Here is a 24075-nt window from a genome sequence, read left to right on the forward strand (position 1 = left end):
AAATGATAACAATCTATCAGCTTTCCTAATTACGTCCTGTGACTGCATAATAACCACTTGTGATTCATGCACCCGGACACTCAAATCCCTAAGCACCTCTGAACTCTGCAATTTCTCACCATTTAGATGATATGCTTTTTTTAATTCTTCCTGCCAAAATGAACATTTTCCCACATTATACTCCATTTGCCAGATCTTTGCCCACTCACTTAAACTGTCTATCTCTTTTTGTAGTCTCCTTATGTCCTCTTCAGAACTTGCTTTCCCGGCCATCTTTGTGCCACCAGCAAATTTTCTTCAGTCCCTTCATCAAACTCATTTATATAAATCGTAAACAGTTGAGGTCCTAGCATTGATCCCTGTGGGACATGATTTGTCACACCTTACCAACCTAAAAAAGACCCATTTATATCTACACTATGCTCCTCGTTATCCAGCCAATTACTTTCCTTGCCAATATGATGCCCCCTGTACCATGAGCTTTTATTTTCTGCAACAGCCTTTGATGTGGTACTTTATCAAATGCCTTCTGGAAATCTAAGTACAGTACATCCCTTTATCCACAGTGCATGTTAAGAACTCCAATAAATTGGTTAAACATGATTTCCCTTTCATAAAACCATGTTGATTCTGTCTGATTACCGTGAGCTTATCAATGGCTATGACCTCTTTAATAACAGATGTTAAGCGGTGTGTAGTTTCCAGCTTTCTGTTGCGCTCCCTTTTTGAATTATGGAGTTACATTTGCTATCTTGCAATGTAATGGGACCATCTCCCAAATCTAGGGCATTTGGAAAATTAAAACCAATCCATCAACTATCTCACTAGAAACTTTTACTGTTTGTACATTCTCCCCGTGTCTACGTGGGTTTCCTCCGGCTGCTGTGGTTTTCTCCCACAGTCCAAAGATGTGCAAGTTGGGTGAATTGGCCATGCTAAATTGCACCTTGAAGTGGAGTTGCAGGAATAGAACATTACAGCGCGGTGCAGGCCCTTTGCCCTCAATGTTGCGCCGACTTGTGAAACCAATCTAAAGCCCGTCTACACTATTCCATCATCATCCATATGTTTATCCAATGACCATTTAAATGCCCTTAATGTTGGCGAGTCCACTACTGTTGCAGGCAGGACATTCCACGCCCCTACTACTCTGAGTAAAGAACCTACCTCTGACATCTGTCCCATATCTATCTCCCCTCAATTTAAAGCTATGTCCCCTCGTGCTAGCCATCACCATCCGAGGAAAAAGGCTCTCACTGTCACCCTATCTAATCCTCTGATCATCTTGTATGCCTCTATTAAGTCACCTCTTAACCTTCTTCTCTCTAACGAAGCCTCAAGTCCCTCAGCCTTTCCTCATAAGATCTTCCCTCCATACCAGGCAACATCCTGGTAAATATCCTCTGCACCCTTTCCAATGCTTCCACATCCTTCCTATAATGCGGCGACCAGAACTGCACGCAATAATCTGCACCAGAGTTTTGTACAGCTGAAACTTGACCTCATGGCTCCGAAACTCAATCCTTCGACCAATAAAAGCTAACACGCCGTACGCCTTCTTAACAACACTATCAATCTGGGTGGCAATATTTAGGGATCTATGTACGTGGACACCGAGATCTCTCTGTTCATCCACACTACCAAGAATCTTACCATTAGCCCAGTACTCTGTATTCCTGTTACTCCTTCCAAAATGAATCACCTCAGGCTTTCCTGCATTAAACTCCGTTTGCCACCTGTCAGCCCAGCTCTGCATCTTATCTATGTCCATCTGTAACCTGCAACATCCTTCTGCACTGTCCACAGCTCCATCGACTTTCGTGTCATCCGCAAATTTACTCACCCATCCTTCTATGCCTTCCTCCAGGTCATTTATAAAAATGACAAACAGCAGTGGTCCCAAAACAGATCCTTGTGGTACACCACTAGTAACTGGACTCCAATCTGAACATTTCCCATAAACCACCACCCTTTGTCTTCTTCCAGCTAGCCAATTTCTGATCCAAACCGCTAAATCACCCTGAATCCCATGCCTCCGTATTTTCTGCAATAGCCTACCGTGGGGAACCTTATCAAACGCTTTACTGAAATCCATATACACCACATCAACTGCTTTACCCTAGTCCACCTGTTTGGTCACCTTCTCAAAGAACTCAATAAGGTTTGTGAGGCACGACCTACCCTTCACAAACCGTGTTGACTATCCCTAATCAAATTATTCCTTTCTAGATGATTATAATCCCATCTCTTACATCCTTTCCAAGACATTGTCCACAACAGAAGTAAGGCTCACTGGTCTATAGTTACCGGGGTTGTCTCTTCTACCCTTCTTGAACAAGGGGACAACATTTGCTATCCTCCAGTCTTCTGGCATTATTCCTGTAGACAATGACGGCATAAAGATCCAAGCCAAAGGCTCTGCAATCTCCTCCCTAGCTTCCCAGAGAATCCTAGGATAAATCCCATCCGGCCCAGGGGACTTATCTATTTTCATGCTTTCCAGAATTGCTAACATCTCCTTATCAATCCCGTCTAGTCTAGTAGCCTGTATTCAGTATTCTCCTCGACAACATTGTATTTTCCTGTGTGAATACTGACAAATATTAATTTAGCGCCTCTCCTATCTCCTTGGACTCCACACACAACGTCCCACTATTGTCCTTGACTGGCCCAACTCTTACCCTAGTCATTCTTTTATTCCTGACATACCTATAGAAAGTTTTGGGGTTTTCCTTGATCCTACCTGCCAAGGACTTCTCATGTCCCCTCCTAGCTCCTCTTAGCTCTCTCTTTAGGTGCTTCCTGGCTAACTTGTAACTCTCAAGCGCCCTAACTGGACCTTCATGTCTCATAGAACATAGAACAGTACAACACAGAACAGGCCCTTTGGCCCTCGATGTTGCGCCGAGCTTTACCAAAACCAAGATCAAGTTATCCCACTCCCTGTCACTCTGGTGTGCTCCATGTGCCTATCCAATAACTGCTTGAAAGTTCCTAAAATGTCCGACTCCGCTATCACAGCAGGCAGTCCATTCCACACCCTAACCACTCTCTTGAGTAAAGAACCTACCTCGGATATCCCTCCTATATCTCCCACTCTGAATCTTATAGTTATGCCCCCTTGTAACAGCTACATCCACCCGATGAAATAGTCTCTGAACGTCCACTCTATCTATCCCCCTCATCATCATATAAACCTCTATTAAGTCGCCTCATCCTCCTTCGCTCCAATGAGAACAGCCCGAGCTCCCTCAACCTTTCCTCATAAGACCTACCCTCCAATCCAGGCAGCATCCTGGTAAATCTCCTTTTGTACCCTTTCCAATGCTTCCACATCCTATAATGAGGTGACCAGAACTGCACACAATACTCCAAATGTGGTCTCACCAGGGTCCTGTACAGTTGCAGCATAACCCCACGGCTCTTAAACTCAAGCCCCCTGTTAATAAATGCTAACACACTATAGGCCTTCTTCACGGCTCTATCCACTTGAGTGACAACCTTCAGAGATCTGTGGAAATGAACCCAAGATCTCTCGGTTCCTCCACATTCCTCAACCTTGTCGTTGACCCTGTAATCCACATTCAAATTTGTCCTACCAAAATGAATCACCTCGCACTTATCAGGGTTAAACTCCATCTGCCATTTTTCGGCCCAGCTCTGCATTCTATCAATGTCTCTTTGCAGCCTACAACAGCCCTCCACCTCATCCACTACTCCACCAATCTTGGTGCCATCAGCAAATTTACTGACCCACCCTTCAGCCCCCTCCTCCAAGTCATTTATAAAAAATCACAAATAGCAGAGGACCCAGCACTGATGCCTGTGGTACACCGCTGGTAACTGGTCTTCAGTCTGAAAATTTTCCATCCACCACCACCCTCTGTCTTCTATGTGATAGCCAGATGCTTATCCAATTGACCAAATCTCCCTCTATCCCACTCCTCTTTACTTTCTTCATGAGCCGACCATGGGGAACCTTATTAAATGCGTTACTGAAATCCATGTATACGACATCAACTGCTCTACCTTCATCTACACACTTCAAAGAATTCAATCAAATTTGTGAGGCAAGTTTTACCCTTCACGAATCCGTGTTTACTATCCCGGATTAAGCTGCATTGTTCCAAATGGTCATTAACCCTATCCCTCAGGACCCTTTCCATTAATTTACCGACCACCAAAGTAAGACTAACCGGCCTACAATTACCAGGATCATTCCTATTCCCTTTCCTGAGCAGAGGAACAACATTCGCCACTCTCCAGTCCTCTGGCACTATCCCTGTGGACAGTGAGGACCCAAAGAACAAAGCCAAACGCTCTGCAATCTCATCCCTTGCCTCCCAAAGAATCCTAGGATATATCCTATCTGGCCCAGGGGACTTGTCGACACTCCGGTTTTTCAAAATTGCTAATACATCTTCCCTCAGAACATCTACCTCCTCCAGCCTACCTGCCTGTATCTCACACTCATCCTCAAAAACATAGCCCCTCTCCTTGGTGAACACTGAAGAAAAGTATTAATTCAACCCCTCTCCTATCTCTTCTGACTCCATGTACAAGTTCCCACTACTGTCCTTGACCGGCCCTAACCCCACCCTGGTCATTCTTTTATTTCTCACATAAGAGTAAAAAGCCTTGGGGGTTTTCCTTGATCAGACCCGCCAAGGACTTCTCATGCCCCCTCCTAGCTCTCTTAAGCCTTTTTTTTTTAAAGCTCATTCCTTGCTACCTTGTAACCCTCGCGCGACCCAACTGAACCTTGTTTTCTCATGCTTACATGCGCTTCCTTTTTCCTCTTGACAAGACATTCAACCTCTTTTGTGAACTATGGTTCCCTCACACGGCCATTTCCTCCCTGCCTGACAGGCACATATCTATCAAGGAGGTGCAGTATTTCTTCTTTGAACAAGCTTCACTTTTCATTTGTGCCTTTCCCTGACAGTTTTTGTTCCCATCTTATGCTCCCTAATTCTTGCATAATCGCATCATAATTACCCCTCCCCCAATTATAAACCTTGCCCTGCCGTATGGCCCTATACCTCTCCAGTGCAATAGTGAAAGACACCGAATTGTGGTCACTATCTCCAACGTGCTCTCCCACAAACAAATCTAACACTTGGCCTGGTTCATTACCCAGTACCAAATCCAATGTGGCCTCCTGCACCCATTGGACACAAACTGACCCATCTAAAGTACTCGAACTATAGCGATTCCAGTCAATGTTTGGAAAGTTAAAGTCCCCCATAACAACTACCCTGTTACCTTCGCTCCTATCCAGAATCCTATTTGCAATCCTTTCCTCCACATCTCTGGAACTTTTCGGAAGCCTATAGAAAACTCCCAACAGTGACCTCTCCTTTCCTGTTTCTAACCTCAGCTCATACTACCTCAGTAGACGAGTCCTCATCAAACGTCCTTTCTGCCACCATAATACTGTCCTTGTCTAACAATGCCACACCTCCTCTCTTACCACCTTCCCTGAGCTTACTGAAACATCTAAACCCCGGAACCTGCAACAACCATTCCTGTCCCTGCTCTATCCATGTCTCCGAAATGGCCACAACATCGAAGTCCCAGGTACCAACCCATGCTGCACGTTCAGCCACCATATTCCGGATGCTACTGGCGTTGAAGTAGACACACTTTAAACCACCTTCCTGCCTGCCGTTACACTCATGCGACCGTGAAACCTTACTCATGACCTCACTACTCTCAGCTTCTTGTACACTGGAGCTACAATTCAGGTTCCCACCCCCCTGCTGAATTAGTTTAAACCCTCCCGAAGGGCATTAGCAAATTTTCCCCCCAGAATATTGGTACCCCTCTGGTTCAGATGTAGACCATCCCGTTTGTAGAGGTCCCACCTACCCCAGAATGTGCCCCAATTATCCAGGTATCTGAATCTCTCCCTCCTGCATCATCCCTGTAGCCATGTGTACAACTGTTCTCTCTCCCTATTCCTCGTCTCGCGAGCACATGGCATGGGTGACAACCGAGAGATACTAACACCTGTTTGTTCTAGCTCTAAGATTCCACCCTAGCTCCCTGAATACCTGCCTTACATCCCCATCCCTTTTCCTACCTATGTCGTTGGTGCGTATGTGGACCACGACTTGGGACTGCTCCCCCTCCCCCTTAAGGATCCCGAAAACACGATCTGAGACATGACGGACCCTGGCACCTGGGAGGCAACACACCAACCGCGAGTCTCTCTCGTTCCCACAATCTCCTTTCTGTCCCCCTAACTATGGAGTCCCCAATGACTAACGCTCTACTGCTCTCCCCTCTCCCTTCTGAGTAAAAGGGACAGACTCTGTGCCAGAGACCTGTACCTCATGGCTTACCCCTGGTAAGGTGACCCCGCCCCCCGCCAGTATCCAAAGCGGTATACTTTGTTACTAAGGGGAACAACCACAGGGGATCCCTGTACTGACTGCTTCCTCCCAGCCCATCTCACCGTTACCTATCTAGCTTCATTCTTCGGAGTAACTGCATCCCTTAAGCTTCTATCTATGACCACCTCTGCCTCCCGAATGATCCGAAGTTCATCCAGCTCCAGTTCCCTAACGTGGTTTTTGAGGAGCTGGAGATGGGTGCACTTCCCACAGTTTAAATCAGCAGGGACACTGATAGTGTCCCTCACCTTAAACATTCTACAGGAGGAACATTGCACTGCCTTCCCTGCCATCCCTTCTAGATAACTTGCGGGGGATTGAGCTTAGGTAGGGTGATCTTTCCAAGGTTCGGTGAAAATTCGGTTGACCAAATTACCTTCTGCACTGTCGGGATTCTATGACCCTAGGATGAAGTCCATCAGGACCCGGGCTTTTTCGCCTGCAGCTCCAACAATTTTCGCAGTTAAATTTCTCTGGTGACTCTAATTTTGCAGAGTCCCTTCATTTTATTTCCTGGTTCTGGGATGTTATTTGTATCATCTGGAATGAAGACTGATGCAAAGTACCTGTTCAATTCATCTGCCATCGGCTTGTAAATTATCCAGATACTTATGTGTACTCCTAGTTCAATATAAATCTTGTATAGGACCAACACTCACTTTTGTTAACATTTCAAAATATTTATGAAAAAACACTTGCCTGTTTTATATTTCTGGCTAGCTTTCTTTTGTACTCTTAATTTTTCCCTCTTTATTACTCTGTCATTCATTGTTGTTCCTTGTATTCTGTCCAATCTTCTGACCTACCACCTGTCTTTTCACAATTATAAGATATTTTCTTAAGATACTACCTTTTAATCTTACTAGTTAATCATGGATGGTGGGTCTGTCCCTTGAGCAACTTCTTACTTGTTGGAATGTATCCATTCTGGGTATTCTGAAATATGCCCTTTAAATGTTTGCCACTGCATCTCTATTGACCTGTCCCTTAACCTAATTTTCCAATACACATCAGCCAGCTCAGCTTTCAAGCCCTCAAAATTTCCTTTATTTAAGTTTGAATACATAGTCTCAGAACCACTCCTCTCTCTCTCAAACTGAATGTAAAATTCAGTCATATTATGGTTGCTGCCACCTAGGGATGCCTTCACTATGAGATAATTAATGACTCCCATCTCTTTGTACAATACCAGGTCTACTATAGTTTGCTCTCTGATTGGCTCCAGAACATGCTGTTCTTACAAACTATCCTGCAAACATTCAATGAATTCTTTATCTAGGCTCCTTTGCCCATCTGACATTGCCAGTCTACAATAGATTAAAATCCCCATGGTTATAGCAGTGTCTTGCTCCCATTATTTCTTCCTTTGTGCTCCACCCTACCACATGGTTACTGGTCGAGGGCCTGTACACGATAAGTGATGTTTTGCCGTTACCATTTCTAATCTCTACCGAAATCGTTGGCACACCCTAGTTTCCAGAACTTGGGTCATTCTTCCGTATTGTGCTTATACCATTAGCTTTCTGAACCAACCCTCCCATCTTTAACTTGCTTCCTGTCCTTCCTAAATATCCTGTACCCGTCAATATTCCGATCCAAATCCATGTCTTTCTGCAGCTAAGATTCCGCTATCAAATCATACTTATGTGTACTCCTAGTTCAATATAAATCTTGTGGTGTTGTTCTGTCAGTTAAACTCGAGGTGTTTGGATTTCTCTTTACACATTGATCTTCTCTAATAGGATCGTAACAAAGCTCAAAGCTGATTGAGTTGATGAGTGTAAGGGGATGAAGCTGAGGCCTTTACAACTCAATTAGAGTTGGAAGGAATGGTGAAAAGTAATTTCTGTTAAATGAGAAATTAAACTTACTTTTTCTTAAATTCTTAAATTCGCAAACACATCACAGTATTTAAGATTAGAACATTTATGACCTAAAAGAAAACAAATCTTTTACTCTGCCAGGCATATGTGGCAATTTGAAATCCTTGCTTCATAATCATGTCCACAGAAGACATTAATTTTAACTGCAGCTTATAACTATTGATTTTATTTTCTTACTGTTTTAATTCCAGGTGCAACTTGCTGGAACAACTTTGCAGCCAACTGCTTCACAAACATTAAATTTACAGGTAGGCTACTTATGTTGTTCTAAAATGTTTTCGTTACTGTGTGAAGAGGTAAAAGGTAAGAATTAGCTCCCCTATTTGATGAAAGGCAAAATGCCTTGTTTTCCTAGGGGGAGGGGAAGGGAAAGAAATACTATTTGCTGCCAAGGAAATGACCTTTTGTCACATTTTTTTGCTTTCTCAAAAGAAACTGTTCATGGTTGCCATGGCAAATTTCAATCTCGAAGACTAGCAATGGCAAACGAATTTATCTCCAGAAACAGGCTGTTTGCAACTCTGCGCTGTAATTATCTTGAGTGTAATAGACAGAATTCATCACTGGTTTATTCTCAGCATTGGTATTGCAACAGAAAATGAAAATTTAAGCGCTATGTCAAAGTAGTTAATTGTCATAAACCTTTACATTCTAGCTTTTATGTATTTCATATACAATAATAGAAAATGCTGGAAACACTTGGGTCTGGTAGCATCTGCAGGGAGAAACAGAGCTAACATTTCGGGTTGATGATCTGTATTTCACAATGGTGTTTTTTGTGTTATTAGGTGAATGGTTACATAATTTGAAAGAAAAGTCCCCAAATAGTAAATCCAGATATGTTAAAATTAAATGATTTGACTGTTGTAAATATTCTTCTGAGTCTTAATAGGAAAAAAACTAGCAGGATTAGTTCCACACAGCCATTTTAGAGTGTGACAGTTTATGCGTAATAATAATCTTTATAATTGTCACAAGTAGGCTTACATTAGCACTGTAATGAATTAGCGCTCCAGTATCATACGTCAGTCTAGGAACCCAGCAGAAGCTGACCAATAGTTTCAAAACCATTGTCAGAAAAGCCTTAACAAAAAAATAAAGCTGATGACTCTAATGTTACAATTTTAACCCTTTTAAAGTAATGGTTCAATGTCTTTTTCTAAGTTGAGCTTCAGGTATACACAATATTCTTTCATTTTGGAGGGGAAAAGAGCACGTGGAGCTTGAAGGGCCAAAATTGGTAGTTCATTTTAGGAAATCTGGAAAATTTTAAATTTAAAAATAAGTGATTTATACTTCATAATTGGATTTTTAATTTTTTTCTCAATCATAAATGCTATCTTCTCAGGAGCTGCACCCATGCCAAACTCTTCCCCATTTGAGTCAGGCTCAATCTACCCCATCTGAATTTACTTAAATGCTCATCTTTTCTCTCACCCTCTAACCCTAGCACTGTGTTCCCTCTTTTCCCACTCTGGAGTTCAACCTGGCATCCTTCCCCTGCAACCACGTTAATGCTGGCATGCTCCTACCGAACCGTTGCCACTACTTGTTGATTATGGATTATGCCCACTTTACACAAGGCAGGAATGCTTGTTCTTGAGTGAAATCTTCCCTGCAGGATATACAAGCAAGAAGGAGTCTATGTCGGGTCACAGCGAAAAAAATAAAGCTGCAGTTATTTCATTTTGCCAGTAGATGGCTGCAGCTGTATAAACAGTGTTCATAAATAGCAGGAAAAATGTGATTTTGCAATCCGTACCATCAAACCCTTTATTAATCCTAATGCATTATCAAGCAATTGAAGGAGCAATGAAAATTGGGTCCCCAATTACAAGGTGGCAAAGGATGGAGAAGCAAAGGGTGAACTATTATCCAAAAAGTGGGCTTTTGCAAAGAGCTTATTAAATTTAAGTTGCATTTCCCTTATTTTTGAACCTGTAATTTAAAATGGACAATTTAATTTGACGACTTGGAGCCCAGATTTCAGTGCCACTAATGATGTTTTGGCTCCAAAATGACACCTGTGGTGGTTACACATACTTCTCGTGTGAGCAGTGCTGGATGCCATTTTGGTGAGGATGTTGGTGTGTGCAGGCAGCATCCACCGGAAATATGCAGGGTGGACAGACTGTGTCACACTGATTTAATATCAGCAGTGTCATTTTGGAGCCAACTCTCCAGCTAATGTTCTTTCTTAACCTCACATGGTTGAATATGTTCAGCAGCAGGTAGGATAGTGTACAAGAGCTATTTAAAGTGCTTGTCAACTACTTTCAGGTTAATTGGTGATTAGGTGTTGCGATTATAGACGGTGAATGCAGATTCCTAGCGTTCCTGAAAGTCTCTATCCACAAGGAATGGGAAGGCTTGTGCTGAAAAGGTTTATTCTGACTTTGAGGATTTGGCACAAACCACTTGCTGTCAGACATTAGATCAGTTGTATACATATTCCTTGGACCACACATGATGGGGAGAATGAGCAGAGGTTTCACAGAGCAAAAATGCTGGAAGTAGAAGGAGGACTCTGACCAGGTGACAATATCTGCTCAGGATGTTCAGGGAGCAATTTTTCGACCTGACCTTCAGTGAGGCACATTGTATCAGACGTCACAGCCTTAATAAATGTGCCACATGCTGCAGCCACAACTGCAATCTTGGAGCAAAGCAAATAGAGCATTGCCAGTGGGTGGCAAGGGGAAATTAACCTCTGTTCTTCCAGGCAGGAGCAGGAGATATTTCAACATCTCTAGTTTGCTGTCCACTGTTGTATAAAGGAAGTCACTAAAACTCTCTTCCAAGAGAGTTGGAAACATTTCATTCTCCGATTATGACAGAGAGAAGCAGGTAGAATGAGCACTTGGCTCATGAGTCCAGTGCAGGTATAAATGGGCAGCATGCACTCAAACATAAAAGTCATGTTGCCACAGGAAATGTAATAGAACTAGCCACTGGTGAGCCAGCACAGTGGTTAGCACTGTTGCTTCACAGCACCAGGGACCCGGGTTCGATTCCCGGCTTGGGTCACTGTCTGTGCGGAGTCTGCACTTTCTCCCCGTGCCTGCGAAGTTTTCTTCCGGCTGCTCCGGTTTTCTCCCTCGAGTCCCGAGATGTGCTTTTTAGGTGAATTAGACATCCTGAATTCTCCTGCAGAATACCCGAACAGGTGCAGGAGTGTAGAGACTTGGGGATTTTCACAGTAACTCTGTTGCAGTGTTAATGTAAGCCTACTTGTGACACTAATAAAGATTATTATTGAACAAACCACTAGGGTAGTTAACATTGCTAATGTCGTCTGGTCCCCCTGGAGGAGCTCTGTGGTACTAACGAGAGGACATGTCAAGATTTGCATTGGTTTCTTGGATGCTGCACAACTTCACCATAATGGGGGCACAACCTTTGCCACCAGCTAGGTGAGGAGAAAGAGAAATACACCTCCTTTTAGACTGTGTTAAATGATCAACTCCTCAAGCTATAATATAAGTAAAGCGCAACTCTAATTCTTTATTCAACAAGTACCCCTCCATGTCATGCATCTGACTTAGTGGGCAGGATGGTGACACTGTGGTTAGCACTGCTGCCTCACAGTGCCAGGGACGCGGGTTCAATTCCGGCCGTGGGTGGCTATCTGCACTTTCTCCCCTTGACTCTGTGGGTTTCCTCAGGGTGCTCTGGTTTTCCCCCCACAGTCTAAAGATATGCAGATAGGTGGATTGGCCATGCTACATGTCAATGGGTATTGGGGGTGGGGGGGAACTCTCCACTGTTTGGAGTCACACCTGGGACAAAGGATGATGGTTGGAGGTCAATCATCTCTGCTGCAGGACACCACTGCAGGAGCTCCTCGGGTTAGTGTCCTAAGCCAAACCATCATAAGGTCAGAAATGGGGATGTTTGTGGATGACTGCACAATGTTCAGCACCATTAGCGACTCCTCAGATAATAAAGCATTTGCACGTCCTCCCCGTGTGTGCGTGGGTTTCCTCCGGGTGCTCCGGTTTCCTCCCACGGTCTGGGGATGTGCGGGTTGGGTGGATTGGCAGGGCTAGATTGCCCGTAGTGTCCTGAAAGTAAGGTTGGGGGGGGGGGGGGGGGGGGGGGGGGGGGGGGGAACGGGTATAGGGTGGATACGTGGGTTTGAGTAGGGTGATCATTGCTCGGCACAACATCGAGGGCCGAAGGGCCTGTTCTGTGCTGTACTGTTCTATGTTCTATGTCCAAATACAGCAAGACCTGGATAATATCCAAGCTAGGGCTGACGAGTGGCAAGTTACATTCGGGCCTCAAGTGCCAGACAATGACCATATCCTACAAGAGAGGATCTAGCCATTGCCCCTTGACATTCAGTGGCATTACCATCGTTGAATCCCCCATAGTCAACATCCTGAGAGTTACCATTGATCAGAAACTGAACTGGACTAGCCACATTAATCCTGTGGCTACCAGAGCAGGTCGAAGGCTAGGAATCTCAAGGCGAATAGGAGTGTAATGGAATACTCTCCACTCACCTGGATGAGTGCAGCACCAACAACACTGGGAGAATGTGCAAACTCCACACGGACAGTGACCCAGGACTGGGATTCGAACCCGGGTCCTCAGTGCCATAGGCTGCAATGCTAGCCACTGTGCTGCCCGATTGCTCCTCTTTACACAAACATTCAAACACTCCACTGCCGACAAACAGTGACAATTCTGTGTACCATCCACAAGATGCACTGCAGTAACTCACTAAGGTTCCTTAGACACCACCTTCCAAATCCACGACCACTACCATCTAGAAGGACGAGCAACAACTACCTGGGAACCCCACGACCTGGAGGTTCCCTTCCAAATCACTCATCACCCTGACTTGGAAATATATCGCCATTTCTTCGCTGTCGCTGGGACGAAATCCTGGAACTCCCTCCCTAACAGCACAGTGGGTGTACGTACACCCCAAGAACTGCAGTGGTTCACCACCACCTTCTTCAGGGCAACTGGGGATGGGCAATAAAGGCTGGCCTAACCAGCGACGCCCACATCCTGTAAAATGAATGAAAAAACCCAAATTGCCCCTTAGTGTCTAACGGTGAGCAGGTTAGGTGGCGTTATGGGGATCGGGAGGTGGGCCTGGGAAGGGTCTCTTTCACAGGGTCAGTGCAGACCCATTGGACAAATGGCCTCCTGCACTATAGCGATTCTGTAACTTGGAACACATTGCTGTTCTTCTATTGTCACTGGCTCAAAACCTTAGAATGCCCCATGTAACAGCAGTATGGATGCACCGACACCATATAGATTGCAGCAGTTTAAAAGGAGACAGCTTACAACCACAAAGGTAGCTCAGGTTAGACAACAAATACATTTTTTGCCAGCAATGCCCACATCCCATGGATGAATTTATTAAAAAAAACTCCACATCTCTCTCTTACAGATCATCGTGGCTCTTGCTTGACCACACTGGAATAGAGACAACAAATTTATCAATCAAATCCTGTCGTACATAAAAATGTCCACTAATGTGCAAAGCCGCTCACTTTCAGTGAGTGACACTGCAGACGACCTTGCAGAGCAATCAGCAGTTCTGGCCCTTGAAGGCCAGACTTTAGACTGCAGCGCCATGGCATGGACAGCTGCACTCTGGGTTGACCGGCTGCCGGCCAACAGCAAGGAAATTGGCACAGTGGCATTTTGGCAGAACAAATGCTGTCATTCCAAGAGAGAATAGCAGATTTGTCTTCCAGGGAGCTGTTGCCACCACTCCATGGCATCAACCTGCTGGAGGAGTTAGCTGGAAAGAATGGGCTACCAGCTCTGTGCAAAGCCCTGTGCCACACTGTTGACATGCTACTCCATGCTTCTTGATACTGACAGCAAGTTTCCTGACAGATCTGCCAATGCACCAAACATTTCATTCTGCATCCCCATCAGACCTGCTCTGCATGCCACTCATTGAAGTTGTCATCTTAGTCTTGTGTAGCAACACTCATATGCAGCCTTGCTTCCTGTGATTTGTCACCTAACCTTGCCTTCTGCTTTGGCAGCAGGCCACAAATGCTCATTGTCAAACTGTGATTTTGCCTCTGATCCATCCTCTAAATGTGCACACTACCAAAGCTGATGGCTGCAGCGAGTGGTGGTGGTGGTGTTTTTACTTGTTCTTCCACAACTGCCTGATGAGGGTGCACTTCAGAGTCTGAAAGGACAAAGGTTAATAGGTGGAGGATTTATTGGTATGAGTCTTCATTGATAAGTGGCTGTTGGTTGATGAGTGGGATTGCAGTGAGTGATGCAATTGGTGGGATATGACAATTGAAGATATATTCACTGACCTTGACCACTTGTGTGAGGTCATTGAGCATATTGTGACACTGTATCCAGGTTCTTGGTGCAAGACTTATGGCATTGCTGGTTTTTCAAAATGTAACCTTCTGGAAAACGTTAATCACACTCTGCCACGTTGTGCCATTATTTGATGTTTCTCTAGACGAAATCCGTTGTATAATGGGTTTGATCACTTGCTCCAGCCACAATGTATCTTACATTTAAGTATGTCATGTGAGAGTACCTTTAAGAAATGGGTGTTTAAGAAATGTACCTTTAAGAAATGGATGTTTATCAGTGATGTCAGAGAGTGGGTGGAGCTGGGCTGTCTGTCAGCTTTTTACTTTCGTTTTAGGTTGTTTGCTGCAGGGTGTTTATTTTAGTTTTGTTTTCAGGGCTGGATAGCTGCAATCACAGCCAGAAGGTGTATTAGATTCCCTCTGAAATCCAAAGACTGTAAATCGATCCTTTGGTGATTTAAAACTAATAACTGCTCTCAGTAGTGACTTAACCTGATGTGCTTCTATTAAAAGTTTTTTTAAAAAGTTTTATGGATGTTAAAAGGACAGCTTAAGGATTACTTAGTGTTATTTTTTTGGGGGTTATATTTGAATTGATGGTTGCTAAGATGTTCACTATCATTTAAAAAGGTTAACTTGAATTCATAGTATAAACATGGTTTTGCTTTAAAAAACACTTTTCCATTTCTGCTGTACCACACCTGTAGAGTGGGTCGTGTGCTCCCCATACCACAATCTATTAAAAGTTGTGGGTCAGGTGAACTCCATGATACACTTTGGGGTTCTCTAAACCCTGGCCCATAACAAGCAATGGAAGCTAGCTTTAACTCCTGCTGGCCTCTTATGTGCTTTTGAACTGCGTTGCAGCAAAGATCAGGCCAGTTAATACACTTGAGGAACTCATCTTTGAATCTTTCCAAATTTTCAAAAGGGTGGGAAGCTCCAGGGAGCTATTAATCGCAGACCAGCTCAAAAGTGGTATGGACAGGGTCAGCTGTGTTTAGAATGGGAAAGAAATTGGGCATATAAGTGACAGCGAAGATGATTAATGGAGTAGAGGAGATCTACCCCATCATAGGATAAGTCAGAAATTCTCAGGTTCATTCTGCCCGTTGAAATGCAAAAGGTCGACACATTCAGGGGAGATGGTGTTGTACTGGTATTGTCACTGGACTAGTAATCCAGAGGTCCAGTCTAATTCTCTGGGGACACTGGTTCAAGTCCCTCCAAGAGTGATTGAATTTAAATTGAATTAATAAAAAAAATCTGGAATGAAAGCTAGGGTAGGAAATCTGTCATACCTTACCTGGTCTGGCCTCCATTTGATTCCAGACCCACATCAACTTGATTGACTCTTAACTGCAAGATACTCCTTTCAAGGATAATTCAGGATGAGCAACAAATGTTGGTCTTGCCAGCGATGCCCAAACCCCATGTAAGAATAAAGAAAAAATAAATAAAATTTAAAAGTTAACTGTCCAACTGGTAGCCACAGAAATAGCCGCAGAGCGTGGCCTGCATTTCCAGTAACCTAACACTATTCCAGTTCCTCTGGACAGTAATTGGCCAGCAGATTTTTCCTGACATGTTTGACTGTTCGTCTCCACCAAAAGACCAATAAATTTCTACTTATCTCTGGGGGTTGAGTCACAATCCAGAAATGAACCTGCAACTCTTTCTGCCTCTACCAAGTAAATCTAGTCTCAGGTTTGAGAAGTGAAGAAATATTTTTCTAAACCACTTTGCCATCCTTTATTTCTCATGAATGCATTTTGTGAGAGGCTGCTTTGTAAAAGGTATGCAGAGGACACACCTGCCCTCAGTCCTTCTACCTCACAGAACAAAGATGGGGTGCTTCTTCTCCCCACTTTTCACCCCAGTAGCCACTGCATTCAAAGGATTAACCTCCACTATTTCTGCCAGCTCCAACATGATGCTACCACAAAATACATCTTCCCCCTCACCCCCATCAGCATTCTGCAGGAACCGCTCCCTCTATGACACCCTAGTCCACACTCCCTGCTCCCCATCCCCTTCCTGTGGCACCTTCCCTTGCAATTGCAGAAGGTACAACACCTGTTCCTTTGCCTCCTCATTGTTCAAGTCCCCAAATACTCCTATCGGGTTAAACAGCATTTCACTTACACTTCCTTCAATTTGGTTTATCGTATTCGCTGCTCCCAATGAAGTTTTCTTTACAATTGGGGAGCTGAACACAGACTGGGTGACTGCTTTGTGTTCACTCAGTCAGCAAGCATGACCCAACCTTCCTGTTGCTTGCCATTTTAACTCAGCACCTGGCTCTCATGCCCATATGACTGTCCTTGGGCTGCTGCAGTATTCCAGTAAAGCGTGGTGCGGGTTAGAGGGGCAGCATCGCATCTGGTTGGCATATTGCAGCCCTTGGGACTCAACATTGAGTACGGCAACTTTAGATGTTGACCTTATTCCTCCATCTTAAACCCTCTTTTGTTTAATATCCCATACATTTATTGCGTCAATGCAATGCAAACCTCCCACACTAGGCCATCTGTCTTTTGTTCTCAAATTTGCTTTGTTTGTTACAGTTTCTTCAGCTCGTAACGTATTCCCCCTTCCTTCAGTTATAATGAAGTCATAGAACTCAAAAAAATTAAACTATCTCTCTCCTGATGCTGCCAGATCTGCTGAGTTTTTCCAATGACCTCTGTTATTGTATATACGATATTTGCTGTTATTAGCTGAGGCATTGAATTTACCAGCTGGGAGGTTATGCCAGAACTGTATAAAACATTGGTTAGGCCACTGCTAGAGTACTGCATGCAGGTCTGGTCACTGCACTATAGGAAAGAGTAGAGAGGAGATTTTTCAGATGTTACCTGGACTGGAGCATTTTAATTATGATAAAAGATTCAGATTGTTTTCTTTGAAACGGCGGAGGCTGAGGGGAGACCCAGTTCAAGTACATAAAATCAAAGGGTCTAAATAAAGTGAATAGAAAGGCCCTATTCCCCCTTGGCTGAGGATCCATAGTCAAGGGATAATAGACTTGGAGGGGATTTGAAGGGAACTATTTTGTCCAGTGGTGGGAAGCTGAACTCATTGCAAGAAAGGTTGGTAGAGGCAGAACCCCTCATAACATTTAAGAAGTGCTTGGATATGCATTTGAAGTGCTGTAACCTCCAAGGCTACAGACCAAAAGCTAGAAAGTGGGATTAGGCTGGTTGGCTCCTTGATGTACAATGATGCATGGATAGCCTTCTTTGCTGCAAATCTCAATGACAAAGCAATTTATAGCAGAAGTAAAACTTGAAAAAGCAAGAGACATTGTACAGGAATAGCTCCACGAGGGAGTAGGTGGAAATGACAACTTGATATTAACAGATATATTTGTATTGGACTCGAGATGATTGGGTTTCAAACGGACCTGATGGTATTAGTGCTTTTTGTGGCGGCTAAATTACGTATTGTTAATATAAGACTATGGTCAATGTTCACAAATGTAGAAACTATCAATACCAAAATGTACTTGATGGTGGTGCTGTTGAGCTTCTATAAATCTGTTAAGCAAAGCATGTCCACTTAATATGCAACAGTATAGTAGAATCATAGAATCCCTACAATGCAGGAGATGGCCATACAGCCAATTGAGGCTGCACCAACTTTCGAATGAGCACTCTACCCATGTCCCATAACCCCGTAGTCTAACCTGCACATCCCTGGACACTAAAGGGCAATTTAGCATGGCCAATCCACCTAACCCACACATCTGTGAGAGAAAGCCGGAGGAGACTCACGCAGACATGGGACGAATGTACAAACTCCACACAGTCACCCAAGACTGGAATTGAACCTGGCATCCTGGTGCTGTGAGACAGTAGTGCCAGCCACTGTTCCACCGTGCCACCACTTTTCACCAATAAAGTAATTGAAAATGCATTCTTCATATAAAAATTCACAATTTCTTTTATAAATGTAACCAAAATTGTTGTACATAAATTAGTCCTGGACACCAGTAAATAAGTTTTAACGCATGGTTGAATGTGTTTGATAATGAATGTCTGCTTGTCATGGATGTAATGTTCTTGTCGGATGGCCTGATTTATTTATATTAAATGAACACTTGCAGCTAACGCTATAAACTACTGATTAACATTAACTGAGGGTCAAATATATACAAAACACCAGATGAATAATAAAATAAACATGCATAAGCAACCTCTCTCCCAGCTCCATAGTCAGCCTGAGGTAACCTGACTCTAACATTCACTTTAACACTAATGAGATTCCTAGTAGTCAGTCGGTGAATTATAACGCAACCATGCTATCACTACATCCCATTTCATTTGAAGGAATAAATTAATACATTATCATCCGTATATTTACATGTGATATTATTAGCCTGTGAGTCCAACAGTATTAATATTTTTCTTTAAAATTTTAAAAACTGGATTAACAAATATATAGGGCTGCACAGTGGTTAGCACTGCTGCCTCACAGTTCCAGGGTCCCATGTTCAATTCTGGCCTCGGGTGACTGGAGTTTGCACTTTCTCCCCGTGTCTGCATGCATTTCCTCCGGGTGCTTCGCTTTCCTCCCACAGTCCAAAGATGAGCACCTTTGGTAGATTAACCACGCTAAATTGCCCTGTAGTGTCCAAAAGGTTAGGTCGAGTTACTGGGTTATGGGGATAGGGTGGAAGCCTGAGCTTAAGTAAGGTGTTCTTTCCAAGGGCCGGTGCAGACTCGATGGGCCGAATGGCCTCCTTCTGTACTATAAATTCTATGTCCTTCATGTATCATCTTTAGTACATCCTTGCAAAGACATAGAGGTTTAACTATAGTGATCAAGTTCAGTCCCACTCCATTAATGATACTGAGTTCAGATCTTGTATTGTAGCCCTCCATACATTGACCTCTGGGCCACTGGGAGTTGATTATCCTCATCGCCTCTTGAAGAGTTTGATCCTTCCTGATCTCTTCTTGGATCTCGCAGAGCTTCGTATCTGATACTGGTAGTAGTGTGGAAATAAGATTGACATGCAGATCTGCACCTTCAATAATTTCACTACTAATATTTTGTAATGGTGCTCTTGGTAATGCATTTGCTAAGAACAAATATTTGCTTGGCGTGTAGATGAGATTGAAGTCATAACGTTGTAACTTCATCAACCTCTGACTGCGCGGAGATATTTGATTGAGATTCTTCATGTTGATAACCAAAGGACGATGATCTGTCTCAACTGAAAGCCCATACACATAGCTGTGGAATTTCTCCAAGCCTACAACTAAACCTAGGCATTCTTTTTCTATTTGAGCATATCGTTGCTCTGTTGTCATGGATTGTGATTCATATGTGACTGGTTTCCAATCGTCATGCTTGAGTTGCAGAAAGAACTGCTCCTGGACCATCTTTGGACACGTCTGTTGACACTTTAATCAGCTTAGGTGGGTCAAAAAATGTGAGAAATGGAGTAGTGGTCAGTGAAGTCTTGAGCTTCTTCCACCCTTGCTCATGTTGTTCAGTCCAAGTGAAATCCGATGTCTTATGCAGGAGATCGCGTAGATGTGTTGTCTTTGTTGACAGGTTTGAAATGAATTTCCCCATAAAATTGATTATATCCATCATTCTTAAGATGACTTTCTTGTCGTGTGGTTTTGAGATGTTGAGAATTACTTGGTTTTGTCCTTGTCAGGTTCAATACCATGCAATGAGAGCTTGTCACCTAGGCTTCACAGCTCCAGGGTCCCAGGTTCGATTCCCGGCTGGGTCACTGTCTGTGTGGAGTCTGCACGTCCTCCCCATGTGTGCGTGGGTTTCCTCCGGGTGCTCCGGTTTCCTCCCACAGTCCAAAGATGTGCAGGTTAGGTGGATTGGCCATGCTAAATTGCCCGTAGTGTCCTAAAAAGTAAGGTTGGGGGGGGGGGGGGGGGGGGGGGGGGGGGGGGGGTTTGTTGGGTTACGGGTATAGGGTGGATACGTGGGTTTGAGTAGGGTGATCATTGCTCGGCACAACATCGAGGGCCGAAGGGCCTGTTCTATGCTGTACTGTTCTATGTTCTATGAATGTGACCTCAGTTACTCCAAATTGGCACTTTTACTTGTTGAGCTTCAGCCCATTTCTCCTGACGCTCGTTAGAACTTAAAGCAATCTCTTATTGTGCTCTTCTATGGTTGAGCCCCAAATGATGATATCGTCCACGTACACCTTTGATTATGCACTCCATGGCACTGTGAAAAATTTCTGATGTCGAAATGATGCCAAATGGCATTCTCAGAAAGCAATACCATCCAAATGGCGTATTAAAAGTACAGTACTTTGCACTTTGTTCCTCTAGCTTTAGCTACCAGAAACCTTGAGATGCATCAAGTTTTTAAAAGAATTTTGCACCAGCCATCTGAGATGTGATTTCCTCACGCTTTGGTATTTCGTCATGTTCTCTTTTGATATTCTCGTTAAATCTTTGGGATCCATACATGTACGAAAATCGCCATTCTTTTTCTTTACACATACCATGGAATTTACCCAGTTGGTCGGTTCTTCTATCTTTCTGATTACTTTAAATTTTGTCATTCTGTCTAGCTCTTTTTGAGGCAATCTCGAAGAGGTACAGGTACTCTTCTTGGTGCGTTTATCACAGGTTTTGCCTCTTTGAGTTGTATCTTGTAGGTGAATGGGGGTGCACCAAAACCTGTGAACATCTCTCAGAATTTGCTGATAATGTTCTGACAACCGTTGGAGTGCTGATCCAATCCTTTGCGAATGCTATCTCCCAACTGCACTTGACCTAATTCTTCACAGGACCGATCACCTAATGATGAATCCAAGCCCTCAGATACATTACAGAATGGGATGGAATAAACTTGTGTTCTTCAACACCACATTCTGGTCATAAGCACCACATTTAATGCTTGAATCATTATAATCTGAGATATTTTGTGATTTCTTCTAATTGGTTGAATTTCTAGATTTTTTAAACCAGTCATGTTGATCAAATTGGCTTTGGCAACTTCAATTAGACCACTGTATTGTTCACTTCATGTGGTAGCAACCATTTGTCCTCATCAACTGCATTTATTTTAAATGGAGTATCAGTTTGCATTTTTTTTTTAAATGCTGGAAAATTTTTTGATAGTTCCCAAAAATTCTTCTTCTCCGTTATTACTCCAACAAACAGTGATGTTTCATCACTGGAGACTGTGTTTTCCACTGTGCTGACTGATCTGGGCTTGAGCTTCAACTAGCAACTTACAATTCTGAGCAAAGTGATTCTTTTCCTTTGCATCGGAACAAACCTTGCCAAAAGGTTTAGTTAGCACCTGGTTAGCACAGGGCTAAATCACTGGCTTTGAAAGCAGACCAAGGCAAGCCAGCAGCACGGTTCAATTCCCATACCAGGCGCCGAAATGTGGCGACTAGGGGCTATGCACAGTAACTACATTTGAAGCCTACTTGTGACAATAAGCAATTTTCATTTCAGGGGCCTCACGGTAGCATGGTGGTTAGCATCAATGCTTCACAGCTCCAGCGTCCCAGGTTCGATTCCCGGCTGGGTCACTGTCTGTGTGGAGTCTGCACGTCCTCCCCATGTGTGCGTGGGTTTCCTCCGGGTGCTCCGGTTTCCTCCCACAGTCCAAAGATGTGCGGGTTAGGTGGATTGGCCATGCTAAATTGCCCGTAGTGTAAGGTTAATGGGGGGATTGTTGGGTTACGGGTATACGGGTTACGTTGGTTTAAGTGGGGTGATCATTGTTCGGCACAACATCGAGGGCCGAAGGGCCTGTTCTGTGTTGTACTGTTCTATGTTCTATGTTAAATGCTCGACACTGCCTTAATTTGGGCTTTTGACCACATCTTTACAAATAAATACTTCGTCCTGATCTTTAACCTGTTTCTTGGTGTGCGAGGAGCTGCAAGAACATTCCCGCCTTTTTGTTTTGAAGCTTCCCCCCTTTTTGGAAAAAGGGCGGCAAGCAGAGTGCTTTCTTTGAAGAAAATGCCGCCATTACTGGGAAGAAAACGCCGTTATTACTGAGAAACATTTTAGAATGCTCGTGAGCCTCACAAATCTGAAGTGTTTGTTCCAAGGACAGCTCAAATCCGTCAGCAACTATTCCCTCAGCTAATTTATATTCATACCAAACAAAACGTAGTCCCAAATCATGGAAGATACCACCACAGAAAAATTACAGGGTTTTAAGCTTTAACTTTAAATCAATGATGAAATGATCTATGGACTCTTCTGTCTTCTGTAAGCATGATTTAACACACAGCGCTCATAAATTTCATTCTTTCTGGGGGTGCAATGTTCATCAAATCTCCGAACTACTTCGTTAAAATTTTTGCTACCTTCATCGTTTGCAAATTTAAACATATTAAACACATAAATTGCTTCAGGCCCTGTCACTATTAGGAGCATCACTACCATACGCAAATCTGGTTGATCTCATAATTTCCCTGCAGTAAGAAACAGATTAAATTGTTGTTTGAACACACGCCAGATGCTGTCCACATTACCATGAACTCTGAGACTCATTGATGGCTTCAACAACTCCATGTTGTTAATTCTTGCAGTCTGCAAAATTTTCAATTCTCTGGACCTTGTGGCAGGCTGATCGTTTTTCTTAGTGTTTTCTCAGTGTTTAATAACGTCCAACCCTGGTACCATGTATTGTTCTTGTTGGATGGCCTGATTTATATTACAAGAACACCTGTAGCTTAAGTTATCAACAATTTATTAACATTAACTGTGGGTTAAATATATACAAAACAACAGATGAATAATAAGATTAACATGCACAAGCAACCTCTCTCCCACCTCCCGAGTCAGTCTGAGGTCACCTGATTCTAACATTCACTTGTATACCAATGAGACTCCTAGTGGTCAGTCAGCGAATTACAACACAACCATGATATCACAGCAATGAATTCTTCACTCTCAAGTTTGAGTGGTGTGGGATGGAGGACAACTGACTGCCATCCATTGCCAGATCTGGCTGGACCACAACTGGCTTTACTGTGCCAAAACAATGCACCACTCAGGATCATCACGAAGAACAAAAATAGCCCATGGCTTTTTTCTTTGAACCTGTTAGTCAAATGCCTTTTCCATCCAGACATTCTTCTGAGAAAATTGTTTTATAATATAATCTTTATTAGTGTTACATGTAGGCTTACATTAACACTGCGATTAAGTCATTGTGAAAATTCCCTAGTCAACACACTCCGGCACCTGTTCGGGTACACCGAGGGAGAATTCAGAATGTCCATTTCACCTAACAAGCACTTCTTGGCGGGACTTATGGGTGGAAACCAGAGCGCTCGGAGGAAACCCATGCAGACACGGGGAGAATGTGCAGAGCCTGCACAGACAGTGACCCAAGTGGGGAACAAACACGGTACCCTAGCGCTGTGAAGCAGCAAATCCAGGTACGACCTCCGCAAAGCCATCCGATATGCCAAGAGAGAATATCAAACCAAGCTAGAGTCAC

General features: G+C 43.6%; 1 protein-coding gene across 6 annotated transcripts in view; it reads left to right on the top strand.

Annotated features, from left to right (window-relative positions):
* LOC119968914 (POU domain, class 2, transcription factor 1-like) overlaps positions 1 to 24075 on the top strand; it is a 249117-nt gene that overhangs the window by 122460 nt on the left and 102582 nt on the right. For all 6 annotated transcript variants that reach the window (XM_038801893.1, XM_038801894.1, XM_038801895.1 and 3 more), the window contains one exon: positions 8473 to 8529. In XM_038801893.1, coding sequence (XP_038657821.1) covers positions 8473 to 8529 — 57 coding nt within the window. The remainder of the gene's footprint in view (positions 1 to 8472; positions 8530 to 24075) is intronic.

Source organism: Scyliorhinus canicula, chromosome 7 (assembly GCF_902713615.1).
Source record: "Scyliorhinus canicula chromosome 7, sScyCan1.1, whole genome shotgun sequence".
Taxonomy (NCBI): domain Eukaryota; kingdom Metazoa; phylum Chordata; class Chondrichthyes; order Carcharhiniformes; family Scyliorhinidae; genus Scyliorhinus; species Scyliorhinus canicula.